The sequence below is a fragment of the Pezoporus occidentalis genome, unplaced genomic scaffold (genome assembly GCF_034315485.1).
Source record: "Pezoporus occidentalis ecotype Australia unplaced genomic scaffold, CSIRO_AGI_Poc_V1 ctg56, whole genome shotgun sequence".
In the NCBI taxonomy this organism is placed as follows: Eukaryota; Metazoa; Chordata; class Aves; order Psittaciformes; family Psittacidae; genus Pezoporus; species Pezoporus occidentalis.
The window spans coordinates 1135769-1149300 of NW_026915899.1; the positions used below are offsets into that span (position 1 = coordinate 1135769).

The window sequence follows — 13532 nt, forward strand, 5'->3', positions numbered from 1 at the left end:
AGCCGCGCATTCCTCCCCGGCCTCATCGCGGGGTCCGCTGCGCCCGTAGCCCGGTCAGCAGAGCTCCGCCATGCGCGCACCGTCCCGCGGCGGCATGGACGCTCCGCAGACGCGCAACGACCACGTCCCCACGACCGCTCGCCGACCGCGCACGTCTCCACGCTCCCCTGCCCGTCTCACGGGCGCTTCTGCTTCCGGCCGCGCCCTTCCGCTCCCACAGTGCCCCGCGCCGAACCATGGACCACAATGGTGAGGAGGGGAGAGGCCGGGAGAACCGTTTATACCCGCTCGCACCTGCGCCCGCTCCGCGCTGCCGGGCGGGGAGAGGCCGTCCGCGGGGCCGCCGGGCGTGCGGCAGTGCCGGGGTGGCGGCGGGATGCGGCCTGGCGCCCGGTAACGCCGGCAGGGCCCGGGTTTGCCGCGGTTCCCTGCGGCCCGCGCGGTGCGGCCTGGTCCGTCCCCACAGCGCCGGGCTCGCGTCCCTCGCTCCCACTGGAGAGGCGCGGCCTCCCCGCCTCCTTCCACCCCCCTCGGCCCCTGACGGGCCACCCGCGCTTGGAGCCCCCTCTCCCGCCCCGGGGCGGGCTGCGGAGCGCGGCAGGAGTGGGCGCGGCGTCAGGCGCTGCCGGTGGCGGCTGCGCGAAGCGGGGTGGTGTGTCCGCAGCCTTCGGGCCTACGGCGGCTCGGGGGTGGCGGTGGGGCCGGTGTTTAACCGGTGTGTTTGCCGAGATCGGTGCTTGTGCTCTGGAGAGGAAACTGGCATAAATGTTGAAATCTGGCTTTGTAGCTTTGCTGGTTAGCTGGTGGCGTCATCCAACGGGTAGATGAGTGGACATGGGGCTTTTGATACGGTGTTTTGTGCTTTTTTTTTTTTTCCTTCTCCGTAGCAAAGATTGCGTTGTAAGTTTATATAGTATTTGAGCTATATTGATGATTAAAAAATCCCAATACCTGAAACACACAGGTAAAACTTAAGAAAGGTTGCTGAGTATGGCAGTTCAGGAGGATGTATCACCTGTAATTAGAGCGTCTCTGAGTAGTCTTAACAATTTTGGTATGTTTGTATTTTGTTGGGTTTTAGTTTTGTTTTATTTTTTTCTTGAATTTAATTCTGGTAGTTCTGCTCACACAGACTGGAATTTATTATCCTTTCATGAAACACGAATGACTAATAAACTTGCTAGTTTGGATTAGTTGAGCTGCTAACTTATGTAAATACCTGTGGCTTGCAAAGGCATATGCAACAAAGGCATCAGAACTTAATTGTTTCCTATTGGCAGTTTAGTGGACTAAATAATACACGTTTGGTTGGTTGTTTTTTTGTTGGTTTTTTTTTTTTTTAGATTTGTTTTAGTTATTCCAATTTGCAAATGGATTAAGGTTCTGCAGAGACTTTTTCTGATCTGTGGTATTGTGGTTTTGTGTATTCTGGTAGAAACCAGCATTTCCTAACAAGTGGAAAACACACAGCTTTAGCGTCATTAACTCTGATGTTCTAGTCCAGCAGCCCCTGTGGAAGGCTGGTGGGAGAGCTGTGTTAGCTGGGTCACCTCTTCGCCCAGCAGGACAGACTAAGCCAAAGCAACAGATTAACAGAAGTAAAACCAGGCTTCATTGCTTTTACCTTTTTACATATTGCCTTTTAGTATGAAACGTGTAAACCACAGTGCTGAGAGGAATAAATACATTTGCTCTGTAAGAGGAAATAGAGGTCTCTCGATTTTATGGTGAAGTGACTGTCAGGTCACAGTTCCAGTTTGAAACCTTGTTGCAGTTCCTAGTTCCTGTGGTAGCTGCTTAGGGCAATCCCTTTTCCCCCTTTCCTTATTTCTTCTCCTACTTGTTGTGTTGTGTGGGATGTTTATAGGCTTTGGGGGAACAGTAGTGTGTGAGATGCTGTGCAGAGTTACACTAATGGGACCCTAATTTTAGTGTCCAGATGCTACAGTACTATAATCCCTTGGGGTCTTGATCATTCCAGTGCTCTGTCAAGTGGAGCGTAGGGCTTATGCTGTGACAGCTTGTGGTACACCCCTTGAAGGCTGAGCTTTGAAACAGCTGCCGGAATGGCATTTTCCATTTAAGTAATAGTGAGCTGGGTAGATTTGTGAAGGACAGCTTTCTTTTTGTGTGGATGAGGTGCTATGCAGTGGTTGAAGGTGGACTCACTGAAAGATGAGGGAGTCGTACTGCCTTCATTGGTATTGTTTATTGCCATACCCACCTTTTGATTATCTCTCAGAGCATTGTATCTACTGATGCGTGTGTCAGGCTACTTTCTGCTTCCTTTGGCCTGGTATTCAGATTTAAGTCTGGTTAAAGAGAGTTCTGTGTGTAGTGGGGAACAATAATTTTCAGTTTAGCAATGATACTACTATGTATTCTTAAGTATTGATATTTTTGTGATGCTTTATGCTAAACTTGTGATATGTCAAGATGGCGAGTTAATAAAAAAACTAATTTCCTTCCAATTTTAATAAACAATTTACATAAGTTGTAAAAATTACCCCTTCTCATAAGAAATTCTGTGTTGTCAAGGTTGTACAAAGAATTGACTCTTCAGTACTATTTATGCTGTGAGAGAAGCTATACAATTAATGTTTGAGGTTATTTCCTTTTGTGGAGGAATGACAGGCTTGCTAACTTTTTAAAATAGCTTTATTTTTATAACTAGATTTCCTAAAAATCACACTTGCCCCAGTGCAGTCTTTTTTGTCTTCTAGAAAAAACTGTGTGTGAAGATACTTATTTTGTAGCGATTAAACTTTGATATGCTGTAGGAGTCTTAAACAAGCTTTAAAAGTTATTTTTCTTAAAACTCTTCTGGAAACTATTAGATAACTAAAAAAAATGTAACTTTTTTTTTTTTTCCCCTTTCATAGACAATGATTTGCAAGGAACAAATAGTTCAGGATCATTGGGTGGTCTTGATGTTCGTAGAAGAATCCCTATAAAGCTTATCTCAAAACAGACCAGTAAAACCAAACCTGCACCTCGAACTCCAAGAAATATGAACAGGATGCCTTCGAAGACACAAGCTGGTGATGAAGGTAAATTGATATAAATACTAGCCCTGTAGGGGAGCATATTATACTTCAGCATTGTTCAAGACTGTATTCAGTCCTGAAGACTTGGAGTCCAAGGTTCTGTCTAAGTGCAAACAAATTTCAAATTCCTTGGTACTGTTGCGCTATAAGGATTACATGATGCACACTCCCAAAACAGTCTTAGTGTTTTGACTCTACCTTTCTGTAGAATGGGCTCTGCACATTGGAAGTGCATTTCTTGATGGTTTCCGTATAGAATGATACATGCTTTTAATAGCAGCTGGTGTCAGTTAGGAAAGCATGGTGGCTGGCTGTGTCTTTCTTTTCTTTCTTCTTTTCACAGAAGAATTTGAATATAACAAAGAGGAGCGATACGAATGCAAAGGCGGTGAAATGTTTGGCAGTCAAAGGAGATTCCCTGGACCCATCTTTTGGGACTATAAGGTAAAGTCATGGATGGAAAGTCATGAATCTTTGTGAATCATTCCAAGCTGTAGATAGTTCTGGTAGATACCTTCTTAAGTAAAAGTGCTTGCATTATTTTTGACTGACTGATTGAAAATACATCCTCTGCTTTCTCACATTTCTTTCTCAACTAATTCAGAAATAGTGAGTGTGTTGATAATAATTGAAATGAGAAGCTTTTAGTGATGTTTTTTTGTTCTCCCACTCCCTTCTCTACCCTATCAGATAAACTTGCTGGGGGAAAAGGATGATACACCAGTCCATTTTTGTGATAAGTGTGGATTGCCCATCAAAATGTATGGACGCATGGTGAGTGAAACTATCAGTGCAAGATGCAGTCATGGCTTCCCTTTAGGTAAAATTAGTTTTTACTGTGTTTCTGTGAAGCCTTTAGAGGTTACTGTTTATTCAGGCACTTGCTGAAATCAGCAGAATGTCAGGATGGAAGCGGGGCCCTTCATTGCTGATGTGTTTGGTTTTTTTTCCATTTGGCTGATTTCACTTTGCCCCCTGATGTCCTGATGTAATGAAGTAAGATTGAAAACGTTAAACAAAAAAATCAGCATATCGACAAAAAAACCCCTTCAGATTCATTGGGTTTTGACCTTACACCACTTAGGTTTAAAAGGAAGCTCTTTAAGAGTCACAGTGATGTTAGAAATCAGTTTGCATTTATGTCCCTTTAAAGTTAGTGTGACAGAATCCCTGAGATTAAATTAGATTTCTAAGTGTGATGTAACAGGCTTCAGGATCTGGCTTAATGACAGTTAATGCTTTTAAAACTTTTCTTCCTTGCCAGCAAGAGAAGTGTAATTAGATTTCATATGCAGCTTCTGTGAATGTTCTTTTTGGTATTATTGCAAAACCTAAACTTTTGCCTGTATGTTTTTTGCCAACATTAAAAAACCCAAACAAACCTACCCCCAAAAACCCCAAACTCAACACAAACTGTTTTAGAAAGTTTCTATGCAAAGATGGTGTAAACTGCTAACTACCTGTTCACAGGCTGTGCTTGTTCACCTTATAGGGAACTTAGTTACTTTTATTATTAGCTACTTGTTATTATTTTGTACCATAGGAAGGAACTATATTCTGCAGAATGACACAGATATTTATATACAGTGACCTAACAGAGCTGTTTTTTTGTCTCTAGATACCTTGCAAGCATGTTTTTTGCTATGACTGTGCTATACTACATGAGAAAAAGGGAGACAAGATGTGTCCAGGGTAAGTTATCGCTAGACTTGTTATTAAAACAAATGTAGGAAAGTAACTTAAATACCTTATTTTAGATACTGTGTTAGCAGTTATTTATGTAATTATTTATATAGTTTTTTAGCAGAGGCAGTAGAATACTCTCTACTTAATCAGCTGATTATATTTTCGTATCTTATATTTTGGGATTTCAAGAGATCAGCATTTACTGTTTAAGTATCTGGGTAGGTAACTTGTTACAGCTCTAATTTGAAAAAGAATGAACAGCAGTTTAATTTACTTAGTGAGAGTGACTCTAGTCTTAATGCACAGAGGGAATTTGTGAGAGTGAAGCTATCTATAAGTTTCCACCTCATGAAATTTTAATGGTCTTTCTTAGTTGTGTTTGGAAACTTAAAACCAAGATGAACTTCAAAATCAATGTTTCTTTCCTTGCTATGGTGGAGAGGAAATTGTCAGTTCCGATTTGTGTAACTATGGTAAACTAATTGACTCAACAAAAAAAATATTGCAGATAAAGCTCTCTATGATGACTCTAAACCAATATTCTCTTATGATTTAGCTGTAATGAACCAGTGCAGCGAATTGAGCAGTGTGTACGAGGGTCTCTCTTCATGTGTAGCATTGTTCAAGGGTGCAAGAGAACTTACCTGTCACAGAGGGACTTACAAGCTCACATCAACCACCGCCATATGAGAGCTGGGAAGCCTGTTAGTCGGCCTCCAATTGAACCTGTACATCCTCCTATTGCCCCGCCGCCTGCTGAAATTCCTGAGCGCTTCATAATGCCACCTGAGAAACATCATATGAGCCACATTCCGCCAAAGCAGCACATCATGATGCCACCACCTCCTTTACAGCATGTGCCACATGAGCATTACAACCAGCCACATGAAGACATTCGTGCACCTCCTGCAGAGATGTCAATGGCTCCACCACCACCTCGCCCAGTCAGTCAGGACACCTTCCGCATCTCCACGAGAAAACACAGCAACTTAATCACTGTCCCTATTCAGGATGATTCCAGTTCAGGTGCTCGAGAACCACCTCCACCAGCCCCTGCACCTGCTCATCATCATCCTGAGTACCAGGGTCAACCAGTGGTATCGCACCCTCATCATATTATGCCTCCACAGCAGCATTATGCACCACCCCCACCACCACCTCCACCAATAAGCCATCCGCTGCAGCACCCTCCCCAGGCAGCAGGTACTCCTCACATGGTGTATAGCCAAGCTCCTCCACCACCAATGACCTCTGCTCCTCCTCCTATTACCCCACCACCTGGACATATAATTGCCCAGATGCCACCATATATGAATCATCCTCCTCCAGGACCTCCCCCTCCTCAGCATGGAGGCCCACCTGTAAATGTAAATGCACCCCCTCCCCATCACTATAATCCAAACTCTTTGCCGCAATTCAGTGAAGATCAAGGAACTCTTAGTCCCCCTTTCACACAGCCTGGGGGAATGAGTCCAGGGATATGGCCAGCTCCAAGGGGGCCACCTCCACCTCCAAGGATGCAAGGGCCTCCTGCTCAGGCCCCGCTTCCTGGACCACATCACCCTGATCAAGCCAGATACAGACCCTATTACCAATGATACAAGCAACTATATGAATAGAGAGTGCTATGAAGAGGATAAAATTATATACAACAGCCTTTTAATTGTTTTGGGGTTATTTTGTTGTGTGTTTTTTTAAAATACTGTCATTTTGACTGTAGGACGTTTTGGAGTTTGAATCTTAAACAAATTTTAAGCCTTGGCTATAGGACTCTGACTTCAGATACTCTGTAGTGCTAAAATAAGTGGCTTAGTAAACCACAGTTGCATTTTAACAGAACTTCTGTCTCTAATGTGGCTAAATTGTCCTAAGATGAACACTTGTAATATTATTTCCTGGAGAAAATGAACATGTGTTGTACCATTCTGAATATTGTTTTTGTTAAATCCAGTGTTTAGTTTCACTTGTGATACATTTTTGTTAACCTGTGTACAATAATTAAATTGAAACACGATTGTAAAAGCGGTGGGTTTTTATATGAAATTAACACAGACATAGTTCTGGGCCACCATTTCAGCACTAATGCTTTCCAAATGGGTAGTGTAATGAAATATTAAGGGAACTTAAATATTTCTCCTACTAACAGTTACCATTACTTACAGCATATTTAGGCTATAACCAGGCATGCAGAATACTGCATTTCAGTTTTTTCTTTCTTCTTTTTTTTTTTTTTTCCTTAAATTCATGCAACAAGATAAATTGTTCAGAAATACAACTTTGGGGATGACATAAAACCATGCGATGTATTGTGGGGTTTAGTGGGGATTTTTAATTTGGATTTTGGCTTTATGGAGTTCTTGTTTTAAAGCTAGTTTTGATTTGGAAGGTTCTGCTTACATGTATGCTGTTCACTAGTGTTGAATTCAAACTGTTGTGTTTACCTATGGCTATGTTTGTGCAGAAGTGGCTGTGAATTGGCTTGCCATGTCTGTGAGAAGCAGATTATTTTAGGTAGGGAAGTGGTGTTTGCCTCTGTCGCTTTATATAATATGTACAGTAGGAAAACTTCCCATTTGGATAACCTGGAAGAAGTGGTCTGAAAACCCACATGTAGATACAAAGAAATAAAAAGCTACACACCCTTCATCTGTTTCGATTTTGTGATACAGATTTAACTGAACAGACCAGAATTAGGTGTCTTGGTTTCTTTTGTCAAAAAGTAGCAGTGTGAGCAGGCCCTCAGGTCTCCTTTGGCCCAAAATTTGTAGAGAGAAATGTAATAAATGAGAATGTTCTTTTTTTTTTTTTTTTTTTTGTGCAGCTGATAGGAGAGCCAGCCAGTAAGAGGACAGCGCAGTTTGTCATTTGGAGTGCTTATCTTTGCATTTTTAATCCATGTTAGTGCTGAACCTTTGTCTTTTCAAAACCCTGCATTTCCAGCAGTGGTGCCTTTAGGTGGAGAAATCTTTTGGGGTTTAGGGTTTGTTTTTTTTGTGAAGGTTTGTAATTCCCTACTGTTCTTGAATAATCTGAACCATGTTAAAGCCTCAGTGTTACTATTTATTTTGTAAACATCTTTTCCTGCCTCATAAGTGGTAAATTTATGAAAGCTTGGCAGTGCAACACGCCAAATGCTGTAATTTTACATATAAACTGCCTATTTTTAGTTACCAGAGCAAGGGCTCTTCAAATTTGCTCTGTCATTGATTGCCGTGGATTTCCTTGTGACCAAGGGACAATCTTTTAGTCTACCTTTCAAATAAACACTTCTTTAGAGATGGGCAAGTAGATTCTGGGATATACAAATAAATTCTGGGGTATACAAGTGGCTAGGAATTGTCACCTGATGAGAAGTCTGCTTAGCTGTAATATGCTTCTTCGAAGAAGGAGTTGTTTGGTTTGCTTTCTCTGAAAACTAAGTTATTTGTTTAAAAAATAAAGCACCCTGTTAAAGAAAAAGAGGCTGGCTGTGGTAGTGTGCTGTGGTACTGGCTTGGCTGAAAATTTGCTAGTTCAGTCTGTCTGAAGGTGAAAATGACTCTGTGGGTGTTGTTTCAGTAACTAACAGTAAGCACATAAGGAACTCTAAAGGGGGTCCCCTTCTGTCACTGTTAAATTGCTTGGCAGGAAGTAGGCACATTTATATTACACCATATAACTTCATAGGGGAAGAAATACGCATGTGTGAATAATATTCTTTGACTGCAAAGGCAGACTTGGGTCTGACATACTTGATTTAAACAGCCTTACTGATGGTTCCAGGGTTTGTTGTGTTCAGGCTGAGAAGGTAACACATGGGGGTTACGATATGGCAGTCTTTTGTGCAGGGAGTTACATCAACCTGCCCAGGGCACTTTGTGTGGGGGTATAAGACATTCTGCAATGGGCTATTACCTGTTCAGTTGCAGCTGATGAGGAAATACCATCATGCTTGTTTTTAGAAATAATTCAGATTGAACATTTGTGTTGCGTATCCAGTCAGTTGTGAAAAAGATGAAGGGTTCAAACATAATTCTGGGTCCAAAGCTATTCTTAAAGTTCTTGATAAAGTACTTTTCTGAAAATGCTGAGGCAGTTGAATCAATTAAGAGAAAACAGCAGCTTTGCTCTATCAAAAATCACAGAAGAACAAAGTATGTCACTGTAGAGAATGTATGAGAAATTTTTTTCTCTTTATATCTGAGGCAAAGGTAATGTATGTCATACTGACTGTGATGTATTGTGCAAGAAATCAGCGGGATCCCTTGAATTGTTTAGTGATAACTCTTTGTGATAGAGGACTTGGTGAAAAGTCATCTCAAGTAGTCAAGATTGGATCAAGTTTGTGTGTCCTGCTTCTGTAGGAAGACCTAAATCCTTTCTTTTTCATTTATTAAGTCTTAAGCATGCAAGTGTAACAAAGGGGACTGTTGATGCTTTCATAGTTCCAAAGTTAAAAAGGCCTGCGTTGGTTGAAACCTTATGTTAACATCTAATTTGTGGGGCTTGGGGTGTGTTTTGGTTTGTGATTTGTTGTTGCTTTTGGCTTGAAGATTTTTTTACCTCATTCATTTAGTTGGGGTTTTTTTTCAAAATAGCTGATCATTTTGGTATGAAGTTCAGAAGTTCATATACTGTATTTAACTGTGTAATTGACAGTCTTAGAAATGGAGAGATGTACTTGCAAGTTCTTTGGATTCCTACTTATGTCTTCCTGTAAAGACAAACATTTGAATTGATTTATGTTTATTGTAAATGGACACCCCTGTCTGTGCCAATGGTCTCCCTCCCAAGGCATTGCCAAGGGGATCTCAAGTTTTGAAGATAACTCCTGACCGTATTTAGATACGTCAGCTACTGTAGGTTCCTCCAGTAATGTTGCATAAGGGAATGAAAAGGAGTTTGATGTCCACCATGTCATGAATGAGAGGGCACCAGAAGATAGCCTGAAAACATCTATGATTTAGATGCTTCTCTCATTATCTTCAATTCTGTCTATGACATTGCTTAAAGGATTGTCTGAAACCATGCGTGCTTTATCACAAGCAGGCTAATTGTGTGATCATGTATTTTATTTTTGGTTGGTTGGTTTTTAATAGAGTTGACATGAAGATTGGTTACATAGATATGTTAAGTGATATTTTTTCGTGCCTCTTAACAAAGAAAATGGATGTGAATTATTTTTTCAAAATCTGATCCAAGGAATTAGCCGTACTGGCTGGAATTCCCACTTCTTTTCACCCGCTGCTCTCAAAGGAGTGACAAATGCTGTTTCTTAAAAGCTAAAGTGGAAGTAACTCATATTCATTCCATGTTGGAGTTTGCACACACAGCAAGGGAGAAAAACTGCCTAACTACCTCCTGTGTTATGGGAGACAAATGTTCTGGAAACCACACTTGTGGATATGCTTTCTCTGTAGGTGGACTATGAACAGACCTCTCTGTTGTTAAAATGTTTTCTGCTCTGTGGTGTCTGATTGTGAGTTATTTTCTGTCCACCAGCATTGATGTGTTGCTGACGGTGCTGCCAAGCTTGGGAACCTGGGGGAGCACAGTGGATTGCAGCTGCAACCTAATACTGAATGTGAGGGAAGTAAGTTTGTTCCTGTTTGTATATATGACGCTACAGAGTCCAGTGCAGCATAAAAATGGGCAAGGTTTATGTATTTTCATCCTGACTACATTTGAAAGAAATGTCGGTGTTACACAAGTTGTATTTCCCTTGTTTTTATTTTATGTAGCAACTGTTAAATCATCTTTATGTGGTAATGCTGCCTTCATAACTGTGAAGTTTTTCACTGTGTTCAGGTATGTTATATTTACATTAGTGTTTTGTACTGACTAGTTTGTGAACTGAACTGGCTGCCTTGGTTTGGGCAATGTGAGTGAGAAGGGTGAAGTTTAAAGTTTCTTTTAGTCTTGCCTTAGCCGTAAGAGAGGCTTCAGCAACTTTTCCTACTCTGAATTGTATCCCCTTATTCTCTCAATATGGGGCATTAATTTGTTCAGGTTTTTAAATTGTTTTCTGTTTTGACAGTTCATGAGTACAAGAGTTGAAAAGATTTAAAAATCCAACATACATTGGGAAATTTGTGGGTGGAATAGCATCAGGAAGCTGGTAAATTAGCTGAGTCATTTTGAACCTTTAGTAATTCATTTCGATAATATAATGCAAGTGATTCTGGAGTGCCAGTAGGAGTGGTTGTAATGCAGTTCTGTTAATTGAAAGAATGATAATATGTGCAAGCAGGCAGGAATGTTCTCATTTTTATGTAGTAATGTTTCACAAAAGAGCTTCAGCTTAACTGCTTACAAACACCTGATTTCAAATAGCTGTGAGTATGTGTCAGTTGACACATGATGAGTTTTCTTCATTTTGTTTGTGAAAACCAATGCTGGAGTGTAGCTCCAAGATAATTTCTGGATCAGGTAAACTTTCAGGCATTTTCTTAGCAAGCAGAAGGGAGTGCAAGTGTAGAGTGAGGAAAGAAAGCTGTCCACCTTCAGCACAGGAGTGAGGAGTAGAGAGCTGTGGGTGACATTTCAGTGAAGAAGTACTTAAAGATACATTTTGTTTAATAGAAGCTAAGTTTAAAATTGAAAAACCAGGTTTGCTTGTTACAATCCTCTCTCCATTGGGCCCAAGACCTTGAATAGCTGAATCACTTTGAATTTTTTTTCTCTATCACACAGGCAATCTCTTCTGCACCGCCAAATGAAAGCCAGGTTTGAGAGTAGGCTTAACCATGGGCTTCTGTGTTCTCCATCCCTCTTGCTGGCTGTAAAATGCCTGTTACTTAGATAACAAGCATCTGCGCAGTGCTGAGGAGAGAGAGGCTCAGGATACATGATGATGTATTAACACCATACCCATCTGCTCTCCAAAAAGAAAACAGGTATGAAATTTGCCTTTTAGCTTATTTTTGAGTAAAACATTTAAAAAGTGGTAATGGCATTGGTCTAACCAAGCAGCAACAGTGCCCACTGAAGGACCAATAAGTATTTAGGTTTCCAAAGGTCCCTGTCTTGAATAAGCCAGTAAATCTGCATCACCATGATATCCCACAACAGAGTAAGATGTATGTGCTACAGTCTGCATCAGGGTGAAATGCCCAGAGAAACTTTAGTATTGGAGTAACAGAGAGTTGAATGAAGAAATAACCAGTACCTGGAGGGCGAAATCACATAAAGCATCAGAAATACAACGCTGATGTTGTCAACACTGAAAAATAAGGAGTGGGGTGATATAAGAGGATGGTAAGTAGCTGGTAGGGACTTGTGACATGGCTCTCGGTTAAGGCTGTCCAGGTATCTTGTCCATTTAAGAAATGGTGACTATTCATGGAAGGAGGATTTATGCTCTGGCCATTCTGCTGTGTCAGAAGAGTCATTAGTATTGAAATTATTTGGTTTGAGTGCAATTTAGAAGGAATATTTTTTCTTAACTTGGAGCCTGTCAGCAAATCCAATGTGGTTTTGAAATGCAGTATGTGTTGTTCCACCAGACTGACTTGCTTTTGCTAGGGATGTTTGTCTCAGTCTGTATAGATGCACTTGAGTGCAGGACTGGAAAGAACAGCCTTCAGTCAGAAAGTCCAGGTTTCACTGATGTGATGTGGTATCATGACTTTCGTAAATACATTGAGCCTCTTCTTAAAAGTAATTTTGGGGTTTTTTTGCTCCTCTAATTCTAACTGGAAGGAATGTTCCAGAACCTCACCATTGCAAAAATTACAAAACATCTTATAATACTGATGTGTCCAATCCAAGCCTATGTAGCTTATGTTTATGTTTGGCCATGTTGAGCTTCTTGTCAACCAGCACCCCCAAGTCCTCCTCTGAGCTGCTGTCAATCTATTCTCCATCCAGCCTGTATTTGTGCTTGGGGTTGCCCCTGCCAGGTGCAGGACCTTGCACTTGGCCTTGTTGAACTTCATAAGGTTCTTGTTAGCCCACCCTTCCAGCCTACCCAGGTCATCCTGTTCCTGGGGGACATGTGCCAGGTCTCACTGGTTATGAGCATCCTTGGTGGTGTATTGACAAATGCAGCAAGCAATGCAGAATTGCCAAAATCCTTATTTAATAGTTCACTATAAATGTATACTCTCTTGTGCACTTTATACCAGCCCAAACCAAATCAGTGAATCATGTTTGGATCTGAAAATGCTGTGTCTTTCCTGAACAATCCTCATGTTTGACAGTAGATGCATTAGTCACTGTGTACACTGTGCTCATGTCAGTGAGATGGAAACAAGTTTAATAACTCGGTCTACTAGGTATCTTACAAACTATCAAGAAAAATATACAAATTATATACAAGCTGAAGATAAAAATATCATTCCCAACTATTAGTCTGTGTTATAAATTACAAGATTCCAAATATTTGTATTTTCTCTAGTAACTGTGCAGGTTATCTACAAACTGTCAGAATAATATATATACAAGTATATGCAAAGAGGGTTAACATTACCTGCTTCTTCAACTCTGTGCTAAGCTGTCAACAAGGTATGGAATATCTGTGTGATTTTAGCCTCCGTGTATGTACATAAATACATTTCTATATATACAGAGACACATAAACACTAACAAGCACATTCCAAAACTTGGAACATAACCATATGTAGTAAATCCTTCTTAAGGTATTTAAAGGTATCCTTCTGTCTTCATGCTCATCACTGCATCTGCACTCATCTTCTCTAAGTGATGTTGTGTAGCTGGAGGATATTATATTTAGAAAATCTAAAATTTTGTTTCTATTGGAATCTGTAGGAAATAAAAAGAAATAAATGTCACCCTCTGTAGTGAATAGCTACACCAGGT

General features: G+C 40.9%; 1 protein-coding gene across 3 annotated transcripts; it reads left to right on the plus strand.

Annotated features, from left to right (window-relative positions):
- The first annotated feature begins 95 nt into the window (after positions 1-95).
- CBLL1 (Cbl proto-oncogene like 1) lies at positions 96-7377 on the plus strand. 3 transcript variants are annotated; one of them, XM_062638298.1, is made up of 6 exons: positions 96-249; positions 2883-3050; positions 3391-3491; positions 3738-3821; positions 4666-4739; positions 5290-7377. In XM_062638298.1, exons 1-6 carry the CDS (start codon positions 237-239, stop codon positions 6329-6331), a joined length of 1482 nt encoding a protein of 493 aa, XP_062494282.1. In that variant the 5' UTR covers positions 96-236; the 3' UTR covers positions 6332-7377. The 3 variants fall into 3 exon arrangements, with proteins under 3 accessions (XP_062494282.1, XP_062494283.1, XP_062494284.1); XM_062638299.1 differs by having other exon boundaries at positions 3394-3491; XM_062638300.1 differs by lacking the exon at positions 96-249 and adding an exon at positions 713-851.
- The last annotated feature ends 6155 nt before the right edge of the window (positions 7378-13532 follow it).